General features: G+C 46.0%; 2 protein-coding genes across 8 annotated transcripts in view; one reads left to right on the forward strand and one right to left on the reverse strand.

The window, feature by feature from the left end:
* The window catches only part of drc1 (dynein regulatory complex subunit 1 homolog (Chlamydomonas)), a 9,395-nt gene extending 6,430 nt beyond the window's left edge, over positions 1-2,965 (forward strand). For both annotated transcript variants that reach the window (XM_030344569.1, XM_030344568.1), the window contains exons 9-17: positions 131-270; positions 369-491; positions 754-1,135; positions 1,242-1,331; positions 1,498-1,584; positions 1,714-1,811; positions 2,128-2,280; positions 2,608-2,710; positions 2,867-2,965. In XM_030344569.1, coding sequence (XP_030200429.1) covers positions 131-270; positions 369-491; positions 754-1,135; positions 1,242-1,331; positions 1,498-1,584; positions 1,714-1,811; positions 2,128-2,280; positions 2,608-2,710; positions 2,867-2,923 — 1,233 coding nt within the window. In that variant the 3' untranslated portion in view covers positions 2,924-2,965. The remainder of the gene's footprint in view (positions 1-130; positions 271-368; positions 492-753; positions 1,136-1,241; positions 1,332-1,497; positions 1,585-1,713; positions 1,812-2,127; positions 2,281-2,607; positions 2,711-2,866) is intronic.
* Positions 2,966-4,626: 1,661 nt separating this feature from the next.
* otofa (otoferlin a) overlaps positions 4,627-22,500 on the reverse strand; it is an 82,610-nt gene continuing 64,736 nt past the window's right edge. For 2 of the 6 annotated variants that reach the window (XM_030345776.1, XM_030345772.1), the window contains exons 28-47: positions 22,098-22,217; positions 21,757-21,918; positions 21,179-21,341; positions 20,482-20,660; positions 20,301-20,330; positions 20,035-20,172; positions 19,484-19,559; positions 18,396-18,547; positions 17,905-18,039; positions 17,463-17,600; positions 17,239-17,366; positions 16,524-16,694; positions 15,508-15,668; positions 15,170-15,312; positions 14,972-15,060; positions 14,555-14,653; positions 12,638-12,879; positions 10,771-10,949; positions 10,209-10,309; positions 4,627-6,406 (exon numbers count right to left, since the gene is read on the reverse strand). In XM_030345776.1, the coding sequence (XP_030201636.1) occupies positions 6,226-6,406; positions 10,209-10,309; positions 10,771-10,949; positions 12,638-12,879; positions 14,555-14,653; positions 14,972-15,060; positions 15,170-15,312; positions 15,508-15,668; positions 16,524-16,694; positions 17,239-17,366; positions 17,463-17,600; positions 17,905-18,039; positions 18,396-18,547; positions 19,484-19,559; positions 20,035-20,172; positions 20,301-20,330; positions 20,482-20,660; positions 21,179-21,341; positions 21,757-21,918; positions 22,098-22,217 (2,787 nt within the window). In that variant the 3' untranslated portion in view covers positions 4,627-6,225. Of the gene's footprint in view, positions 6,407-9,480; positions 9,669-10,208; positions 10,310-10,770; positions 10,950-12,637; positions 12,880-14,174; positions 14,274-14,554; positions 14,654-14,971; positions 15,061-15,169; positions 15,313-15,507; positions 15,669-16,523; positions 16,695-17,238; positions 17,367-17,462; positions 17,601-17,904; positions 18,040-18,395; positions 18,548-19,483; positions 19,560-20,034; positions 20,173-20,300; positions 20,331-20,481; positions 20,661-21,178; positions 21,342-21,756; positions 21,919-22,097; positions 22,218-22,500 lie in introns of all 6 variants that reach the window. The other 4 variants (XM_030345775.1, XM_030345774.1, XM_030345777.1 and 1 more) reach the window with 4 other exon arrangements.

Here is a 22,500-nt window from a genome sequence, read left to right on the forward strand (position 1 = left end):
GAAAGGGTTGCTAGTTCGAAAGTTTGCTAGTTTGATGGAAATGTGTGTGTTAACCGATGTAAGTGGATAAAAGCTTCTGCTAAATGCCCTAATTGTAATTGTAGAATGATCCCACCCTGTTTGTGCGCAGACCACGCAGCTCTGGAAACAGCAGCAGAAGGCCACCGCCCAGCTCAACCAGGAGAAACAGGAGTTCAACATCCACGTGCTCATGCACAGGGAGAAGGACAGCATGATCATCCAGTCCAAGCTGAAGCGGAAGATCAATAGGTCACACACACAGAGACACTGAGGTTCAAAACATGCATTTGAGGTCATGCGTTGTTGTTCTGACCCCGGGGCCGTCTCGGGCCCTCGTTGTGTTGCAGACTGCAGGATGTCCTGAACAGCCTGAAGGCCAATCGTGTGCAGGCTGCCAAGGTGGGCCACGGCCAGTGTGACGACTACACGCGCACCGTGCAGCAATACACTCTCATGCAGAAGAAGATCAAGTGCGTAGGAGCTCATAGAGGGATACCCAGCTGTGGCTATGCTCATATACACATGCATACAATGTTATTTGAGTTGATTGCATCAGCTCGTGCTGTTGCTATTTTGGTGAAATGACATATGCTGTGACGCATCATTGATGATGCAAATAAAAACATTAAAAACTCAATAATGGTTCAATAACGGATGCCTCTCCCTCTTTTCTCCCATAATTGCCCTTCCTCCCTCGCCCCCTTCCTCTTCCTCTCTGTCCGTGGGCTGCAGGCACTTTGAGGCCGTGGATAGCGAGAGGTTTGCAGAGGTGTGGAAGATGAAGGAGGAAGAGGTGAGGGAGCTGGCGGAGAGGGTGCTGGACATCGATCGCCTCCTCCATGAGCAGCAGCTGGGCTTGGTCTGGGAGCGCCCCACCGTGCCCCCCGAGCTGTCCCCTTCTCCCCCACGGGGCCCGGCAACGGCCGACTCGGCGGTCGGTCCCTCGTCGAGGGCCGCGGGCGTTCGTAGCGCGGGGGCGTACGGCGAGGCCTGTAGTGACGGGGCGTCGTCCGCCACCGGGGACAGCGCAGGGGGCGCGGCGGGGGAGGGAGGCAGAGGGAGGGTGTCCGCTGACACCGTGAAGAAACTGCTGCAGCTGCTGTGTGACGAGGCGGTGAGCGCTGGATTTATGGTTGATATTTATGCATTTAGGCATAGCTCATTTAGCACGTTAGCTAGTCATGGTAACCTTGATGCCCCTCCCTCGTTTTCCATCCCAGGGCTTTTTGATCGAAAGCAAACTCCTCACACTAATGTCTTCCCTGGACAAAGACCACCAGTCTCTCATCAAACTGGACTCCATTTTCTCTGTGAGTTGAACTCTTTTGGTTTGTTTTGAACAGAGGACGTTTAGCAGAGCATTAGATTGGAGAAGCTGAATGCCTGAACTGCGTTTAGATCGATTTCTTTAATGAGGGGAAAATGTGATTGCTGAATAGAGTCTGCGTGTGCTCTGGTATTGTCTTCGTCTCCTAGTCCCTGGGAGTTGAGAGCAAAGACGACGTGTACCGGCTGGCTGAATTCTTCTCAAACTACCAACAACGACCGACTCACCAGGCTGATGTAAGCAGAGAATGACACCAAACCGTTATATTTGCTCCACTGTTGCAGTCAAAGGAGGATGAACAGCGGAGATGGGGAAAGTCTGGTGATGGTAACCGTGGTAACTCTCCCTTTTTTCCCTGCATCCAGGCAGAGGGATTCAGTACCAGCTCGACCTTTGACCTTCTCCACCCCGATGAGGTCCTGGCTGCCCTGAAGGCCTTCACTGCCCAGTACAGACGGCCCAGGTCTGACCAAATCCCCCCAGAAGAAACACCAGCCATGACAAGGAAGCCATGTGCAATTGCAACTACGTTATCATTTAGATGTTAATAATGATCGGATCATATTTCATCAATATAATTAGAAGGACAAATATAATGTGAATGATTTCAAATTATATTTAATGAACTAATTGTTACATTCCTTCTCTCTTTAGCCTAATGATAACGGCACAGGACTGCAGTTTTTAAAATAAAATACTTTATATCTCATATTTGCCATCTTTACCACATTGTGCAGTGGCTCCATTGACTCCTCCTCCCTTTATCACGTCCTCATCAGAGAACGGTCGGCCCCCCAGCATCACAGCTCCACTCTCACAGGGGCTCCCGAGGGCCCCGACCAGGCCGCCTTCTGGGAGAGCCTGGCCAACGTGCTGCCTGAGTCCAAACTCAAGCTCTGGACCGCCTTGGATAGCGCCCTGGAGAAGTACCAGTGAGTAACACGGCTCTACCAAAACCGATAGAATAAAGTCTCCCCGCAGAGGCCCAGGTGGCTCAGGAGGAGGCAGAGCGGCTCCACTGGCAAACAGAAGGTTGCTATTTCGATCTCGAGGTGTCGAGGTGTCCCTGAGCCCGACACTTTACCCAAACTGCTCCCGACGAGCTGGCCGTCTCCCTGCGTGGTCGACTCCGCAGTCGGTGTGTGAATGTGTGGTGAATGTGGGGGAATGTTAGGCAATATTGTCAAGCGCTTTGAGCTACCACTGGTTGTGTAAATGCAGTCCACTGACAGAGCTGAGGGCCCTTGTTGTCCACCCAGCGCCGTGCTAACGGAGAGGTCCCAGCTCTTCAGGGACACTCAGGACCTCAAGCGGCAGAACTCAGAGCTGCGCATGCTGCTGCATCAGTCCCTCAATGCTAAGGTACCTCCTTCTAACGTCACCTCCAGCCCTGTTATGTTATCAACTGTTACTGCAAAAGATAATTATTAAAGCCTCCCTTTCAAGCTTAAAATGTTTTTGAAGTGATCCTGTGTCTCCCTAAGAAAGAACCCATTCTAAAAGAGTGTTCTCTGACAGGTGAACACAGAGCTGGTGATCCCTCCCGACCGGCTGATGAAGATGGCCCCTAAGTGAACGGCAAAATAAATGTTATAATAAAGCATCTAAAAAAAAGAACTACTCTGAGCACCCTTCTTTCTAGAGTAATGGGTGGGATTGTAGATAACTGGAACATAATTAATGCAGGTTATCCATCTTAAATACATTTATATCACTATAGAACTAGAAAATGCATTTCCTGAAGAAAATGTGGTGAGTGCTGTAGTGCAAAGTGTGGTTGAAAAATGTTTTAGCAAAGCCACATAGTTTAAAGCATAAAGAAGTGTTAAATGGCTTAAATCAAGTGAAGGGATTTGAACAGAGTCTAAATGGAGTAAACAACGTAAACATTCACACCCTTTAATCAGGTGTCGTTTGGGGCCAGCGGTACCCGGCGCTCCTCTATGATATCCCGAGGCCCGCTCTATATAAGTCAACCCTCAGTCCCCTGCTCAGTGCTGATCAAAGAGTCGAGCGGTAAGCATTACCGGGTTATTAGAGACTGAGCATAGCATTGTTTTGACCAGTGATCAAAGTGGAGCGAGCGAAGAATGGGGAGGAGACGGGTGAGGAAATCGCCAACAAGAGGGACTCCAACAGGAGGGACACCAACAGGAGGGACACCAACAAGAGGGACACTAACAGGAGGGACACCAACAAGAGGGACACCAACAAGAGGGACTCCAACAGGAGGGACACCAACAGGAGGGACACCAACAAGAGGGACTCCAACAGGAGGGACACCAAAAAGAGGGACTCCACTCCACCAAGCGGGACTCCTGCAAGAGGGACTCCAACTGGAGGGACACCAACAAGAGGGACTCCAACAAGAGGGACTCCAACAGGAGGGACTCCGGCAAGAGGGACTCCATCAAGATGGAGCTTATGAACAAACAAAAAAAACAAATACTTTCACCATCACCGTCCATCTGGAAAAGACCGTCTGGTCTTTCCCCTTGCGAAATTAGTTAATTTGCATGTTATTAAGTTCTTTTGCGACAGTTCAAGTACCAGAAAGCCATTAGCTCTGGTGAAAAGCAGCTCTTTATTGCTAATATTATTTTAATCGCGGCCTTTGCGATTTGCATATCGCCTTCTAATACTTTGCAATTTCGGTTGGCATTCGATTACTCGTTCGTACTCCTTTGAGTCTCAGCTTTCATATGGCCTATCGTTTGTGTAGATAACATGGAAAAGATTTTTTAAGGATTGTTTTTAGCATGTAGCTTCTACCGGGAGTACACCCGGACATGTTGAAGGCACCTAGCCTCTATACAAACCCCCATATATATGACAATAATATTTCCAATTGATTAATCATTTTAGTGACAGTGTAACAAGAAATAATCATTTAGGCTTGATGTCCACAATGGTTAGCTTTGTGATAGACAGCCACGTTTGGGGGAAATCACATGATCCGCTCTAGCCCAAGCTAGCTAGTGTGGCGTCACACACTCTAGCCTGAACCGCAGACAACTGAAAATATTCGAAGCCGGTATGAAATTAAACTGATTTTGAAATTAATTATATGGAAATTCAGTTCAAAATTGACCAAGTAATTATACGGAAGTTGTGAAGTGCCCATGCAAGTGAACGGAACGTTGAAAAGACCCCTGTAATAAACATAATTAATTAATCTAACATGTAAACTTTCATTTCGAGAGAAAAGAAAAGATACATTTCAAGTCGAAATATGGTAAATATATATAAAGCCGGCCACTTAACAAACTACAAAAAGATGTAATTATATTTAGTTTATTTCAAATCAGTAAATCAGCACAAATAAATATTGCTCACACAGTTACACAAGTTTAGGAATCCAGTTAATTTTCATACAAACAGGCAGGTTAAGTGCAAACAAGAGTGTCGATGAAATACAGAAGACGACTTCACAGAAAACATTGGTCAAGCACAGGCAAAAGGACAATTTAAAGACCGTACAGAACGCCGTCTTCAACAACCCCTTGTTCAGGCTCAGGCCCTGTCACACCTTTCAAGTGCACTTCAACTTTTCATAACAAGAAAACTCGTTGGGGGACAGCAGGGTTCAGTGATTTGGTTAGGGTGGAACTATAGAAAGACAGCCATGCCAAAAGACGCATGACCTCTGTCAGTTGAAGGTCAAAAATACAAAGGCATGCTACTGGTGTCTAAGACTACTTTTTGGTGAAACACAGTTAATACCCGTGAAGGTGTACTTTTGTAATCAGACCTGAGCTGGTTGCAAGTGATTCTCAGATGAGATTTTGTCCCCGCGGGGCGGCCCAATGAGAGGTTTGGAACAAGCAGTGTGATCATGTTTTCAGATGCGTTGATAGTGGGAAATGGTAGGCTGGCACCATCCCTATCTATTGTGTGCTTATAAGCATTGCTATTCAAAGGCTGTTAGAAAATGCTGCTTGTTCCCTCACTGTTCCTTCACTGTTCCCTAACACTCAGGTGATGTTTTGTTCAATAAAATATGCTGGAAATGCTAATTGACCTACACAATATGCAGAGCATCGTTGATTTCAGACTTTAATATAAGCTTGATCTTCGCCCAAATGGATATTATCAGGTTATGAAAATAGATATATTTCAGATTTTTGTTAATTAATTTTATGTGCTTATTATTTCTGAATTGTGCAAAGACTGCAATAATGAAGAGGGAACAATGCCCTTTATAACGGGACATATTTTCTCATTTGTTCTCTATCATATTAAATCAATAACTGACATTTAAGCACTAATAAACCATAGTATAACACCAAGATGTTATACTAGGAAGGTTGTCCATGCAATCATTTATTAACTCTTCCCTTGATAAATATAAAGATCATCAAAATCTGTACAAAGACATAAAGGAGAAGTCCCTCCCAAGTAACATTGCTTGGTAGCCGTGGTTAAGGTTGAGATCTTGGTTTCACCTTGGTGCATGTTGTTGGAGGTGATTTGCTGATTAGGTTGAGTCCAGATATTATTTACTTGGTCATAATGCTATGTTTTTTAGTTATTGTTGCCATCTTTGGATAACGACAGTAGTTGTCGCCCCCCCCCCACACACCCCTACTCCAGGTGACCTGAGCGATGTGGATATACATCTCAATATCTGGCTATCCCAGTAGATAAACAAAGGAAATATATTGCTTTTGGGTCTTTAATGTATCTCTTCCTTCTCTACGAAAAATAAGACATAGAGAAGGGAGAGACCATGCCGCTTCCTCTCTTTCCTAGGTAGGGATGGAGAGGGCGGAAGACATTCCAGAGCCAAGAGCCGCCCCTCCCCCCCTCCCCAAGCAACCCGCCTCAACGGACCCCCACCACCCCCTCAGGCTCCCACGGGGCCCCGTGGGGCCGCCTCAGGCCCCTAGCATCTTCTTTACCAGGTACCCCGGCATGCTGTAGAGGAAGAGGCCCAGCATGATGAGAAGCAGCGTGGCCAGCACCATCTTGATGATCAGCCACTTGTAGCGGTTGCAGATCAGGTAGCGGATGGCCTTCAGCGGGCTCAAGAACCACAGGAACGTGGTGTCTGGGCGACTGGAAGGGGGTAGAGAGAGGAGCGGGATGGACATGGAAGAGGGGTGGGTTGGTATGGGGGATGAGGATGAAGCAAGTTGGATTCAAAAGATGCATAGGAGCGATGGAGAGTTTTTTAGAGTTAGGGGGGAAAGGGTGGAGGTAGAGGATAAGTAGTAGGGATATCGGGGCAAATATGGAAGAGGGTGGAAGAGATAAAGTGATCAGTGTTGGTGAGAAGAATATGAGTTGGTTGGACACTTCTCAGCATTGGTGTATATCTCCTTCAGATTCAATACAACCCATTGAAATACAACTACCATGGAGAAGAGAACCAATGTGCCTTTGTAGGATCAGTACAGATACAAATTTATACAAAACAATATCCCATGTGATTCTGAAAAGGCTGCAAATGATATGTGGGTGGATAAGCAAAAGACACGACATGGAACACTTGGGTTTAGACAAGGTCAGACAGGAGAGGGACATGAAAGAGACAGGAGAACAGCCCATCCTTGAGAGAAGACTGAGAGACGGAAAACTGGCAGAAGTATTAAAACAGTTTAAAGGGAAGCTTAATGTGTTCCAGATCCAGGATGTGCTTTCAGGAATATAAGCCAAACTAAACGCAGCGAAGCTGCTTGGCCCCTAGTGTTTCTGTAACGTTTTCGTTTTTCCTCAAATTCTGTAAAAGTCATACTGCAGCCTATACCGTAAGTCGAAAACTCTTGACATTTTCAGGTATGGTTACCAATAACCCCCACTACCCATAAACTCAAATTTGTGCTACTGCACCCAAAGGTGGCAGTAACGAATTAGGCTTATTTCTCCTCACCAGATTGACCTGGACTCAAAATTCTTTAAGAATATTAATCTCTAGAATCAGATGCATTTATAAAACCCATTTCATATTAAAGCTTAACATGATAAAAAGATTCACAGGCTACAAAAATTCACCAAAATCGCCACATAAAATCTTTAGACCAAGCCTCACAAAAATCATCGAACAGAATTTGTTTTATTTAGTTCAATTTTAGAAATATTGGCCAATAAAGTTGGAGCAGTTGGCCCATTTTTCTTTTATGACCATTTTGTTAATATATAAAAAAAACATACGACTATTATTAGGTGGATACCAATACCCCCCACTACCCATAAACCCAAATTGTGGTACTGCACCAATAGGTGGCGCTATTTAAAAAAAATTATGAACTAGAATTATTTCTCCTTACTAGATTGACCTGGACTAAAAATTCTTTCATCATATTAATCTCTAAAATCAGATGCATATTTTTCACCCTGGTCTTTTGCTCTAAAAATGTTTAATTTCCCACAATTTCATAGAAAAGCCAAACATCCACAGTCTCAACCCATTTTGCCTATATGACCATTTTGTCATTATATAACTACCATACGGCTATCGTTAGGTGGATACCATAAACAGTGCAAATTTTCAGATCTGTATTCTTTTAAGAAATCCCTTATTTCTCTTGTGAAATGTGTGCTCTTGATGTTGTGTGCTTATCAATAGTCATTTTCACCATGTGAATGAGGCTGCATGTAGTTCAGGAATGTCAGTGGCTCAACCGGATAATGCCGTGTACTGGTGATCCTTAGGTTGAGAGTTTGAATACTGATAAGAGCATTATGAACAAGCTGAACATGACATTCTGTCATTACCACTCATTTAAGAAACACAACATTGAACAGCACCTGAAATTTATCAGGCAATCAACATTCCGGCTCATCCAGTTTTCTGGATGTTGTGTGCTTATCAATAGACATTTTGACCATGTGAATGAGGCTGCAGTTCAGGTTTATAAGTTGAACATCTTTCCTTAATATCTTCTATTAGTTCGTTCTTGACCTTTAATTTTGCTCGGACCCCGTAAATCACCGCTTCGATTATATTTTTAATTGAATCTTTATCCAGCAGTCTTAGCAAATAGCTAACATAATCAGTTACTCATGCCTGACAAGATGTTAACAAGGGAGGTCAGATCATCTCTTTCTATCTTTAGATTTTCCCTAGATCTTCCCTCGAAACTACTACCAAGTGGTATTACAGATTGCTTTGGTTTATGGCCACGGTGAATGAAACCCTGATATAATCTGAATTGAACATAGCTTTGAATTGGGATGTCCCTTCAATTTCCCATGACACGCCACCAGGTGTGATTGTGATTAGCCGTTACAAGCCGTTACAAGAAAATCGGTCTCTTATGACATCAGAGGTGGGCGTGTCCACCTAGATGTGTGCTGGATAGATCAGTCTACCAGCCTACCCAGTGGCGCTGTCACGTTAAAATTGTACCGGGGGCGAAAATAGTACCGGCCTACGTCATCGTTTGTTTACATCCTGACAACCTGACAACCTGCCCGGCAACAGACGACGCGATGCAGAAAACATGTTTCCAAACGACGAAATAACATGATACAGATAGCGGATCGCTATCTGTATTATGATAGATAGCGATAACACTTGTTTTACTTTATATTTGTATTGTATTTAATTGTTTAATCGAAACAATAAAAAAAAATTCCCGCAAAACGGGCGATCGCGTCAAATGACGCGTCAAATCACGTAGGAAGGTTCTTGAACATTCTAGACTATGAAACCTGCTTAAAACACTCAGTTTACTAGCTAAATTCGATTAAACAATTCAATACAATACAAATATAAAGTAAAAACAAGTGTTATCTAGCGATCCATTATCTGTATTATGTTTCAAGAACCCTCCTACGTCAAGAACCCTCCTACGTCATTTGACGCGATCGCCCGTTTCGCGGGCAAATTTTTTTATTGTTAGCGATAGCGATCCGCTATCTGTATTATGTTATTTCGTCGTTTGGAAACATGTTTTCTGCATCGCGTCGTCTGTTGCCGGGCAGGTTGTCAGGATGCCCCCGGTACAATTTTAACGTGACAGCGCCTAGCAAACGTTGCTCATCTATCCGTCACAAATCTAGGTGGACACGTCCACTAGTGATGTCATAAGAGACAGATTTTCAGAACGGCTTGTAACGGCTAATAACACTCACACCTGTTGGCATGTCATGGGACCTTTAAGGCAGAGGCACTAGACTGGGGCTACCCGTGGCTTAGGCCCCGATCATCTTCTTGACCAGGTAACCGGGGAGAGAGTAGAGGAAGACGCCCAGCATTAGCAGCAGCAGCGCCAGACCCAGGATCTTGAGAATCAGCCAGCGGTAGTTGTGCCAGATGAAGTAACGAATGGACCTCAGGGGACTCAGAAACCACATGAGACTGGTGTCCGGGCGGCTGCACACGGGCAGGGGGTGAGGAGACAGAGAGACAGCCATAGAGAGAGAGAGGGGTAGGGGAGGCGTAATGGAGGGAATTAAGGAAATGGAGGTGATATTTAAAGGAAAAGGGGATTGGAGAAGGGGAATAACACAGTAGGAAGGAGGGAAGAAGAAACACAGGGAGAGAGGAGGTGAAGAAATGTACGGAGGATAAAGGAGTGAAAGTGCACATGCTGTGACCCATGACCCAAAAAGGGAAAATAAACTCTGAATTTGTTAAATAAGCTGCATAAAAAAATCAATTGACGATCATAATAAGCGGTAGAGTAGGGCTGACCAATTTCAGCTCCAACCTGTTATTCGATCCATAGGGCTTTCAGAACTATGGTGTGAGACACATTTGTGGCGTTACTTGCATGTTTTTTTGATTTGGTTTGCTCTTATGAGCAATAGATGGATTTTAATGTTCAATTTAGATTTGAATGAGGAAGGAAATGTGTGTTATGCTGGAGTGGAGACCTCCCAGCCGGCTGGTGGTGGCGTCTGAGGCTCTTACTTTGGTTTCTCCAGGGGGTCTGGCTCATTGCGTCCCAGACCAACAGGGCTCTTCTCAGCCTCCTCCGCTGTCATTAGGTGGAGCTCTGCTTCCACTTTACCCTGCCAAGAGAGGGAAGTACATGTGGAACAGTTTCAAAATGCTATTATGAAAACCAGTTATACGTATGTACCAAAAAGAAAAGGAAAATAGTTCCTGGAATTTAGCTTTAAACCCCAACCCAAATTCGACCCAATCGATGAATATTTTTAAACTTGAGTTTACATTTCAGTGTATGAATCCAAATAATATACAGTATGTGAGACCCCAATATATTGTAATCTTCTTTATATCTATTTGTTATTTAACAGCATTTACAGGTATAATTTCACAGCCTAACCCTTAACCGATGTAAGTCGCTTTGGATAAAAGCGTCTGCTAAATGCCCTAATTGTAATTGTAATTGTAGTCACATGGTCATTTCACTTGAGCAAAAGTCTTGAGGTGTATGTGTTTATAATTTGCATGTCTGTAAAGATTTAATCAAAGGTATAATGAGCGTAAAACATGAATATGAACTAACCGTGAGCTCTATCTCATCGTTCTCATCACGGGCCACGAAGGGCCACCACCCCTTCACCCTCTTCTGCTTGAAGATGGAGATGGTGGGCAGCTGCAGCTCCTTGCGGACCATGTTGATGGAGCACTGCTTGGCTGTCTTAGCGCCGCGAGGGAACCGGTTCAGGTCCAACTCGATAGCACCTGGAACGCACAAGCAGACCCTGGTCAAGTCCTTATTTTCTGGTCAGTTCAGCAAAAATAAAGAATTGAGGATGATATGTTGGCCATTTTAGAGTTGTTCAGTGCATGGCCACCCCCTCCCACCCCTCCTACGCACTTGTTGTATGTTGTACATCCTTGCACTTAATGTACACACTTATTGTATGCTGTACGTCCTGGGTCTTAAAGTATGCACTTATATAAAAAACTAAAAACAGAATAATAAATAGTACTTAATTGTTTATCATCTTGTCCTAGCTATCGTTTTTGTATACAGGGAATGAGTTTACCTAGCGATTATTGGTGCTTGGCACTTGTTTCTATGAACATCCCTACTGTACCGACAGCGATATATTGTTTCACCCTCTTCTGACAAAGGCACTTATTGTAAGTCGCTTTGGATATAAGCGTATGGAGGTAGATTTGTGTCTTTATTATGCAATCAAAAATAATAGGTTTGAGAGCAAAACTTTCCACACTGCAATCAAAAAATAGGTTTGAGAGCAAAACCTTCCACACTGCAATCAAAAAATAGATTTGAGAGCAAAACTATCGACACTGCAATCAAAAAATGTTTTATTGCAAGATAAATTAATGTGATAAAAAAAATATTAATGGGAATCCAAAAGTTTTGTTTGCAAACCCAAAAGTTTTGTTTGCAAATCCAAAAGTTTTGTTTGCGAATCCAAAAGTTTTGTTTGCGAATCAAAAAGCTTTGCTTGCGAATCCTAAAGTTTTGCTTGCGAATCCAAAAGCTTTGCTTGCTGTTGAGCTGAATCTGGGGGGGCGGGACCTACGCCGAAAGATGTAAGTCTATTGGCCAGTCTCGATCGGAGTGACAGCTTGGCAACATCCACAGTTAGTAACGAGAGAGGGAGTTCTATTTCATGTAGGCTACGCCGTCTAGGCTTCGCCTTATGAGCTTGTCCCGTGCGCACGCTTGCGCGCCCTGAATATCCCGTAGGCCTCCCTGTCAGCCGACAAGGAGACCATGGCAGAGGAGAGCAGGGCGATGTTGTTGACCGCCGCCGCGGATTGAGAGGCACAAACGAACACCCTGTCCGTCAGGCCGACAATCTGCTTCTGGAGGCGGTCGGGGGGCAGCGGCTTTTCGGATGTTGCCAAGCTGTCACTCCGATCGAGACTGGCCAATAGAGGCGTGTCTTACATCTTTCGGTGTAGGTCCCGCCCACGAGATTCAACTCAACAACAAGCAAAGCTTTTGGATTCGCAAGCTAAACTTTAGGATTCGCAAACAAAGCTTTTTAATTCGCAAACAAAACTTTTGGATTCGCAAACAAAACTTTTGGATTTGCAAACAAAACTTTTGGGTTTGCAAACAAAACTTTTGGATTCCCATTAATATTTTTTTTATCACATTAATTTATCTTGCAATAAAACATTTTTTGATTGCAGTGTCGATAGTTTTGCTCTCAAATCTATTTTTTGATTGCTGTGTGGAAAGTTTTGCTCTCAAACCTATTATTTTTGATTGCATAATAAAGACACAAATCTACCTCCATACAAGCGTGGGCTAAATGTCCTGATGGTGAAGGTACTACTATGATAAGATACTGTGTATCTTATCCCAAAACCCAACCATCGCCAACCTGAGGTATTTACCTCACCCCTCACAACACGCACACGCCCTTATCTTATCTCAGACTCACCCAGGAAGTCATCGGCGGAGAAGTGGTCGGCGTCCCAGACCTGCAGCGTGAGGCGGGCCGGGATCTTGTACTCGGTCTCGTCCCAGGAGAACATGGACTCCTTCTTGGAGATGACGATCTTCTCCTCGGCCATCAGGTACTCGAAGGGGTAGACGAAGCGCCAGTTGAAGTTGCCCTCGCCCGTCAGCGAGTGGTAGTGCACATCCGTGTCCTGCTTGTCCTCTTGCTGGCCTTTCAGCCATCTAGAGGTGTGGGGGGGGGGGGGGACACCAGGGAGGGGGTGTTCAGCACCAGGGGGGTTCCAGCGGGTAGTCACACTGACATCGTCCGACACTGGCTTGTGTTGTTTGCAGGCGTTCCCTGGACTTGTATGTGGTACTTGTATGTGTGGAGGTACTTGTATGTGTGTTTTGAGGATGTGCAATGAGGACTTCCTGGCTGTCCCTTATGGACAGCCATTTGTCGTCTGAGGGATCTGATGTGTTGGTTATTGTTATGGATTGACTCATGTAATGCAAATCCCGAACAACAAATCAGATCGGTAGGCCAACAGAGCAGTTTAGCTTTTGAGTGGCCCTGCACCGATTTGATCGAAATGTGTGTCTTCATTCTGATTTACTGTTGCAGGCTCACATTGTTTTCATATATTTCCATGCACAGAAGAAACCTTTCTGTCAAAAGGTATCTTTTGAACCATATGAGGTTAATCAATGCAAACAGCGGCACTGGCAGGCAAATGATAAATAATGTTGAGGTAGGCCTATGCTAGTGGATTATATGTCTCATTAACGGATGAGGAGATGGAAGAGCAAAGCTGTGCTCTCAACAACATGCTATTAGCTAACATTAAGTACAATATAACAATAATATCCTTTGCTGTTATATTTTCTGATCAAAACATGGCTGTGGACAATGCCAAACAGCATGTATATTTAGAGAAATATGTGAGTGGAACTGTGTTTGTCCAGGGAACAAGAACTGACAGAGGACCCAGTGTCTTGAAGATTGATTGAAACGGTTGCAAAAAGGACGATACTTAAGAACATCATTGGTTTGAGTTGCATGCAATTAAATGGATTATTCCATGCATTCATTCTTGAAAACATTGTCTTTGAACATCATCTTCGAGCGAAGCTTAAAGCAAATGCAAGGGTCAAAAGCAGAACATGACCAAACAGGACCAGAACACAAACATCTGATCATTCCTCTAATCGAATCAAACTGTAATGCAGAGCAGGCTTTAACAGAAGAACAAGAGACAGATTTGTGGTGGTTATTTCAAAAGGTCGCTGCGGCCCTAAATTGAATTTACTTTAATATAAGTCGTCTGTGCTATAGTCCTGTCTGTCTCCGGTCCTTTCAAATGGGACGGAATAACTGCGGGAAGGCTAAGGGGGGGGAAGGGGGTCGCATGCTGTTTGGTGGAAGGGGGCGGTTAATGGGGGGGGGGATAACAGAACAGGACCCAGGGAAAGAGGGGGAAGGGAGTGTTGGGGGGAGGTCGTACGAGCCATGCGATGGAATCGTGTGTGTTTACCCCCTGACATAGATGTCAGACATCTTCTCTCCTGTCATGAAACCATCGTCCTCTAGAATTACGTCATCAGTGTTCCAAATAATTACACGAAGCTCAAAGCTAGGCGACAGCGTTGCATTGACCCGAGAGGAGAGAGAGAGGACGACACGCAGACAGGGAGACAGACAAACACACACAAATAGAAAAACACACGGCAAAACAAAACGCACAACGGAAAACAAAAGAAAGAAAAGACAGAAAGAAAGATGGGGGTGGCACAAAAACAAAACAAAGAACACAACAAAACAACAACAAATCAAAAGATTAACAGCAAACAACCATACGAGGCACAACCCTGCCAGGGTACAAGAGCTCACCGCCGCCCCCCTGGCCGTACCTACCCCCGGACAAATATGTCACTGGACTTTTCCCCAGTGAAGTAATCATCGTCCTCCAGTATTACTTCGTCTGTATTCCAAATAATCACCCTGAGATCATATCTGGTGAGGAGGGGGGAGGAAGGAACACACGTACACACACATACACACACACACTCTGTTGGGCTTGGGTGGAACATTACAGATCTAACCCGTTGAAAGAACACTCACCCATGGTGTTAACCCCGTAAGCCCTGGGAGCGAGGCTACTTAGCTCTGCTGGTAAAACTACGGGTCATTCTACTCAGGCAGCAGGAGGAATGGGAGTTGGATTAAACGATGTTACATTCGATAACAGTGACTCTGACAGCGGTTCTTAACACTTTTGCATTTATATTTAATGTTCCTTGTCAGCCCTGACAGCACTCGTCTGGGGCCTACCTCTTGGGTTTCCGTGGTGATATGTCGATGGCGGGCCCGGGCGCTGGCATGTCCATGGAGAACATGTCCACCCACATCTCGATCCGGCCCTTTGGAAGCAGGGGAGCAGTTTAATACCGTCGCTGAGGCAGCTGCTCTCGCCGATGGCGTTCACAGTACAGAGTGAGGTGTGATAGTGCTGGAGAAGGCGTGGGGTACTTGTTCGATGCCGGGTTTGTCCGGGTTCAGCAGGGGTCGGGTCTCCACATGCTCGGGGATGAGGGGGCAGCCCACCCTGGGGATCTCCTCCCAGTGCCTCAACACGGTCAGAGCTAGGTGCTCCTCCGTCTGTCTCTTCATACCTGGAACAGTGTGCATGATGGTAGAAGTGAAGCATAAGATGTACTGTTCATGGTAATGGGTCAGCACCATGAACAGAGAACGCTTCACTAAGAGTAAGTCAAATAGGATAATAATGAGTTGAAATTGTTTTAAGGAGATGTACAGATGAGAAACAACAGAAGGGAGGCAGGTGTGAATGAGTTGTGGTGCTCTACCGCTTTCGTCTTCGATCTCTGCGGCGCCAAAGAAGATGCGGTTGGCCACCTTCACCTTCCCCCCCGGGCCGTACTGAGGCGCCTCCAGCTTGCCCTCCTTGCACAGCTTGGCCAGGATCTGGCTGGGCTTCATAGGGTCCCGCCACACGTTGTATCCGTTCCTACATGTCCCAGAGGCCCAAAGCCACAGCAGCATTGATCCTCTGAGCCCCAGTTCCTTATGATCCTCACTCAAACATTAAAGAGCCAGCCAACCCCAAATTATTTTTGCCTTATATGATCGTCAACATGGTAATCCATGCCACTTATTCACTGCTACTAAGTCCCCAATTTAGAGAAAAATGGGGTAAAATCACTCTTACTTCACAAGCAAGGGGCACCGGCAGCGCAGTGTGGGTGAAGCTCCATCTGAGCAGCAATGTATTGTATTGTCCGCACCCGAGTGAGGGTTAGGCATTGCAACATTGCTTATTATAATGCTCATAACAGTTACACAACAACGGTACTAAACAACTATCATAAAGTTGGCGCGGGGTGTAAACAGGGGGATAAGATGCACCCCTCTTTTATATTTTTTATCACATAGTGTTTGAATTCCATCTGTAAAAGTGGGTTCACTGACTCTTTAAATGGAATGCAATTACTATAATAGAACACTAATACTTTACAAATAAACCTTCAGTGCTACTTTGAGACAACCTATGACCTATTGTGATTATCTAATCTTCTCCACAATCTTTCCTTTGGTAAAAAGCCATTAAAACAATTATAGAAGGACCATGTGCTAGTTGAGCAATACCTTCCCTACACATTACAAGAGATGCCAGCGGCAGCACCAAACATAGCTGGTCAGCGCTCAGCGCTCAACTACTGCACAAGTATCCTAGCATCCTGCACCTATTACTGAGCGAATGAGGGCAGGTAACAGACACAGCAGCGTAATATAGCAGTGAGCTACCTGGTTAGCACAATACGATTCATGAGACACGAATGAAGACACATATATAAGTGCTCACACAGAGTAGGTGGAGCTGATGCCACAGGTGGCTCTGTGCTTGCTGTAGAAGCGGTTCTCCAGGTCAATCTTGGTCTCCCCGATCAGGTCGTCTGTGCCCACCAGGTCCCAGTCGTACACCGACACCGTGAGCATGGACTCCATGGGGAAGGTGGCCTCGATGTCAAAGGACCTGAAGAGGGAGCGTGGGAGCAGGGTGGAGGACACAGAAGAGATTGGAGAGGTGACGCAAAGCGGGGAGGAGGGAGCTTTTTCTTGCCTTCTGGGGGGCTAGGGTCCGGGGGGGTCATTCATACGTGGCTTGTTAAGCCCTTTGAGACTGTACCTGTGATTAAGGGCTAAATAAATAAAAGTGAATTGAATTAAATAAATATTGTTGACCGGGGAAAGGTACTTGAGGTCGATCGACTTGAACAGAGTTAATGTTCCACAACAAAATAAATAATCATTTTATTTAATTTGCAGTTTGTTTGTTTGCGTGTTTTCTCTTTCCCATATAGTGAGCCTCGTAGCATAATTGCCGAAATCATACTTTAAGCCTCATTGGATTAGCATATAGCCAATGAGGCACAGTGAATCAGCAGCATTTGGAGAGGAGAGTTAGGTTAGATATCATAGCATAATAACGGATTATGCTATGAGGCTAACGTGATGCTACTTATTCCCCATCATAACATGTATGGAGGCTCTGTTGGACCAATGCTCTTTTCACTCACTTGCCAAAGACGGGGTTGAGCTGCTTGGAGATGTAGTTCTCCTTGTCACGGAAGTCCGACTTGCCCAGTTTGATGACGACGTAAGGGTCTGCCTTGCCATTGATGTCGGCAGGGTGAAGGTCTGTCGCCTGGGATGAGAATACAATACAATAAAACAATTCTGTTCTGAACCGTCTTTTGGTCAAGCGTGTGCTTCAAGGTTCACAGTTTGGGCGTGGACTCACCCTGACCACGTACACGCGCACCAGGACGTTGATTGGGTCGTTGTGAGGAATGCTCTGGAACATGCCCATGTTGGGGTCGAAGCCCGCGTCCCTGGTGATCTCCTCGGACAGAGGCACCTTGTACATGCACAGGGAGCCCTGGGCAAGAGGTACAAGGAGAGAGAAGAACAAAATTATCTGAATTTGGGGCAGCAGTAGCTCAGGAGGTAGAGCGGGTTGTGTGAGTGTGTGAATGAATGGTTGCAAGTCGTTTTGGATAAAAGCGTCAGCAGAATCCCCTCCATATAAATGAACAGAAAGTCATCGAGGGCACGGACTCCACCTCACAACTCTTTCTCTCACGCTTGTGTGCTAGCTTGGATGTGTGGATGGAGGTAGGATGTCGGTGTTGGGTGACGCCCGTTTGTTAATCCAAACCAAAACATCAGGACACTGGTCCCACCTTGAACCTGCCCACGATCCGGTCGTCGTCCAGGGCGCGCTCGTCGTCATCCCCGGCCTTGCCTCGGTACAGGTTGAAGGTGTGCAGCCAGTCCTCAAAGTTACCATACTCATCCTCCAGCTCCTGGTTGTACACCTGGAACAGCAGCAGCACAGACAACCGGTTCAACACAGCATTTGTTCATTGTTAATGTTGAAACACAATGGCTAAAACCAGATTAACCCTAAAGTAAGCACTCTGTAAACACGTTATCTCAGCTCACTATCTCCCCTTCTGCACTGCAATGTTTCACAGCCTGATTGTTCCCCGTGTTATTGTTTTATCCTCAAACTACAACTTATTCCTTCCATTCTGAAACATTCTGTGAAACACTGAGAGCTGCACATTATGTGTTGAGAGGTCGGCCAGCATCGAAACACATAGCTCAACACCCAAAGGCAATGTAATACAGCACGTAAATGTAATGTCAAGGGAGCACGTAAGGCACCGACCAGCAACTCGTCCACTCGGGGCCTGGGGCCTCGTTTCTCTGGGCCCTCCATGACGTGGCCGGCTTTCTTCCTGTCCTTGGGCCCCCTCCTGTCTCGGCCCTTGTCCCTGCTCTTTGAGCCTTTGGTAAGCAGGTCGTCGGGGTGGATCAGATCTGAGTTAGGTAGAGGTGGAGGCCGGTGTGGAGATGGAGAGTGTTGTGGGGGGGAGGGAGGGTGAGGCAGGGGAGGGGGGGGGAGTAGCGGGGGGTCCGGAGGGCAGACACAGCAGCGCTCCACATGTCATCGAACAAGAAAGCTGACAGTTGTCCAAGCAGACAACTGTCAGCTTTCTGGGGCAGACATTAAGAACATTTCAAACATAATTTTGATCTCGGCTGATAGTAATCAGTAGAGCAACCAAAATGAGTAAATTCAATCAATGTCATCTTAATCATTCTTACATCTTTTAAATGACAATATTTCTCAAATCTTTTTAACAACAGATGAAAGGGAGAGTATGTTTAGGATTGGTCATTATTAAATGTAAGTATAGTATCGGCCAACTTTCATGTGTAAGGCAGAGCTGCTAGGTCAAGCTGAGCTGACTGGGAGAGGAGGAGCGATGGACAATGGCAATGGATGATGACCAAGAACCAAAGCCCGCGTCTACCGGGCGCTATACATATGAATAGGAAGAATGTGAGGAGAGGCTTTCAATGTCCATGCATCACACCACAATGTCGCTCTACCGAACCTTAGCTACAGCAAACAAACAAATAAAAGAATACTGAATATAAAAAATAATTTCAATCAAGATTTGGGCAATAAAAAATTCCATTTGTACCATTGTGCTTTCAGAGGGGCATCATTTCGTTTTCATAATTGCACGTGTTTGCTAGGATATTTGCCTTAAAGCCCCCCTTTGTGATTCAACAACAACATGAATTGCATTCTGTTACAGCTTCAGAGATCAGAAGCAAACAGAGCAGACCATCACAGAACCATTGGGATCATTAGGACCAGAACCTCATGCCTCTTCTCCTCTTTTCCTACTAGTGGCAATCAAAGCAGTCCGTCTGTGGAGCAGACTCCCACGGGGCTTCTCTTACCTGCTCCCTCCGCAGCGATCTCCAGGTCCTCCCGCTCCTCTGCCTCCGCCTGGGCCGCCTCCTGGGCCTTCAGGATCTACACAACATGACCTCATTCTCAGCATGCATCCCAGACATGCATTTGCAATCGACTGCCAGATTCAGCAATGCTGACGCTGGAAGGTAAGCTATGAATATTTCACAGAATAGAATATAATGGTTTCTGCCCTTGGCGCCCTGGGTTGAAAAATTGTCAAACCGAGGAAAAAGAGGGCAGATTTATTGTGTGTTTTAGATATGGATATTCTGTGGTTGCTATGCGACAATCATAAGGCTCATCGCGCCGCTCTGGTTTTTTCTCGGCTCAGACCAAAAGGCAGCGCAGTGCGGCTCCCATTTTACTGCCTGCTAAAGTTCTCGTTATATTATATGCAAAGCACCAACATACTCAATGACACACCTCCTTCAGATTTGATTTTATTTTGACTTTATTAATCAGGTAATTTATGTATTTCGTACAAAGAAACCCACCACCCACAAGTGAGCAACAGATGAGAATAAAGTGCACGTACCTCCATGTGTGTCTCAATGGAAGCAAAGTATTTGGACCACCAGTCCAGCGTGCTCTCGTCAGTCTCCTCCTCCTCCTCTGCCTCGCCCTTCTTCTTCTTCTTCTTCTTCCTCTTGTCCTTCTCATTCTCCACTTCCTTCTGTGTGCACAAAGTGTCAAAGTAAAAGGCACTCACCGGCTCTTATCTGGTTGGTTTCACTCCCAGCAAAGCAAAGCACCCGCCCGGCCGCTACACAGATTCATTGGCATACTTCTAAAGGGACTCACCATGTCCACCTTGACCACTGCATCAGATGTCTACAGTAGTGGTGGAGGAGGGCGGGAGCCCCGGGTCACAGAAAGCACAGGGATTAATACTCACAACAGACGACACGCATCTATGCAGCATATTGAACACATTGAACACACACACACACACACACACACACACACACACAGAAAGGCTTACGGCCTCCAGCTTGACCACGGTGTCCATCTTCCTGACCGAGGGCTCGGAGTCCATGCTGAGGATGATATCACCTGCGGGGCGAGAGAGGGTGCGGGACGGGGGGCGGGAGTACAGGCTGGGTGAGGAGCCGGAGCGCGAGCCGCCATTGGTCAGGACCATGTAGCCGTTCATTAGCTTAGCTGGAGTCAGGGGAAGCACAGCCACACAGCAACACAGCAGCACAGCAACACAGCAACACAGCAACACAGCACCCAGGAAGGAGAGGACAGGACACGCCAGGGCCGTTGAGAGTTGAGAGTTGGAGGAGAAGCAGAAGGATGGAGACAGAGAGATCCATTGATAAGACATAAGATATAGAGAGTTGTGCAAAGGCATGCCATGGCAAAGTGTGGTCCACACCAGGAAGCAGAGAGAAGTAAAGAAGTAGTAAGTTAAGGATACAGACTCACAATGCACTGCAAAATGGGTTGAAAGACATGTGCAACATTTAAAGGTGCATATGTCACGGGACTTTCTCGTCATATTTTTAGAATAAATACGCTCGAACTTCTGACATCCGATGATAAATATGATCAGAAATTATGAAAAGGAAAGTAATAATTCTACACTCCAGAAACTATAATTCAGTAAAAGGCCTTGTTGAAAATATCAGCACTGATCATATTAGGCTGCCGGGACACAGCACTAAAGCTGGTACCTGCACTGGCCCAGTTGTTGGAGGTCTTGTCGGGGGGGCTGTAGATGAACCTCCGGAGGCTGGTGACGGCGTGGGAGCCCACCAGGGTGTAGCGGCCGAACGCCCGGCAGTCCACCACTCGGATGTTCAGAGGAGGGTGGAGCAGCTCGTTCTCCGGCAGGTCCTGCGGTCAGAGGTACAGCCACCGTGAGGACAGACCCAATCTGTACCGCTTTGTAAATTGGACTTTATTATTGTGTCTCTGTTACTGTGACCATATGCTCACACCTTCCTGTGATCGCTAAATGTATGCACGTATGGCAAGTAATGTCATTACCTCTTAACCCCATTAGGTGTATTTTGTATTTATCATTAGACATATATCGTGATGTATCGTTATAGGATTGCCTAACAATGCATCAATTATTACAGAATCGCTGTTTCGCGATATATCGTATCGCGGGCCATGTATCGCATATCGTATCATGAGGTACCCTAATATTCCCACCCCTAATAATATGACAAAATGACTGGTGGTTAACAGACCGTTGGTGTCAGACCGGACCGACCAGCCGGACTCAACGGTGTGCAGCACGTACCACCTCGAACCACTTGACCAGGCAGCTGAAGTTTGGGTTCTTCTTGTAGTTCTGGATGAGGGCCGATTGAACCCCTCTGCCGGCACACTCTATGTCCACTCGGGGCCGGTCCACCAGGGCCAGGTTCACCCTCTTCAGGCCCCTCAGGCCCCAGAACAGCACCTGACCCGGGGGGAGGAGGGGGCGTGATGGATGTAAGTGTTGCAACACCCTGAACAACGGAACACACGCCCCTAGTAGGCAGGATGGTCTTGCTTGCTTGACCTGTGTCTGAATTGACCACAGGTCGGTCTGGACAGTAAATGAAACAGTGAATGGTGAGTGAATGCGGGGGCGTCTACCTCTATGCGGTAGCGGCTCAGAACAGGCCGGATGCCCAGGGGCACAGGGAGGATGGGTCCCCGTTCTGGGTCGGTGGGCCCGTCTATGGGGGGGAGCCCGGCCTTCCCTGCTTGGCCAATCTGTTCACCGAGGGGAGACGGTGAGGGTCAGAACATGACCCCTGCTAGTCATCACAGGAAACAACATGATCCTCCCTCATGCTTCATTGTTTTTCCATCCCAGGTTTGTTTTTCTTTAGTGGCAATACTGAAAGGACATGTTTTGATGTGAATTTAAAGGTAATTTAAAGATGAAGAGGAAAATGTTAGAGACAGTCAATTGTACTTAAAGAGCAGAAGATTTGGCAAAATAGAGATGGTGTGACTGGTCGTAGTGTAAGGAGACGGGCAAAGAGAGAGAGAG

Source organism: Gadus morhua, chromosome 21 (genome assembly GCF_902167405.1).
Source record: "Gadus morhua chromosome 21, gadMor3.0, whole genome shotgun sequence".
Lineage (NCBI taxonomy): Eukaryota > Metazoa > Chordata > Actinopteri > Gadiformes > Gadidae > Gadus > Gadus morhua.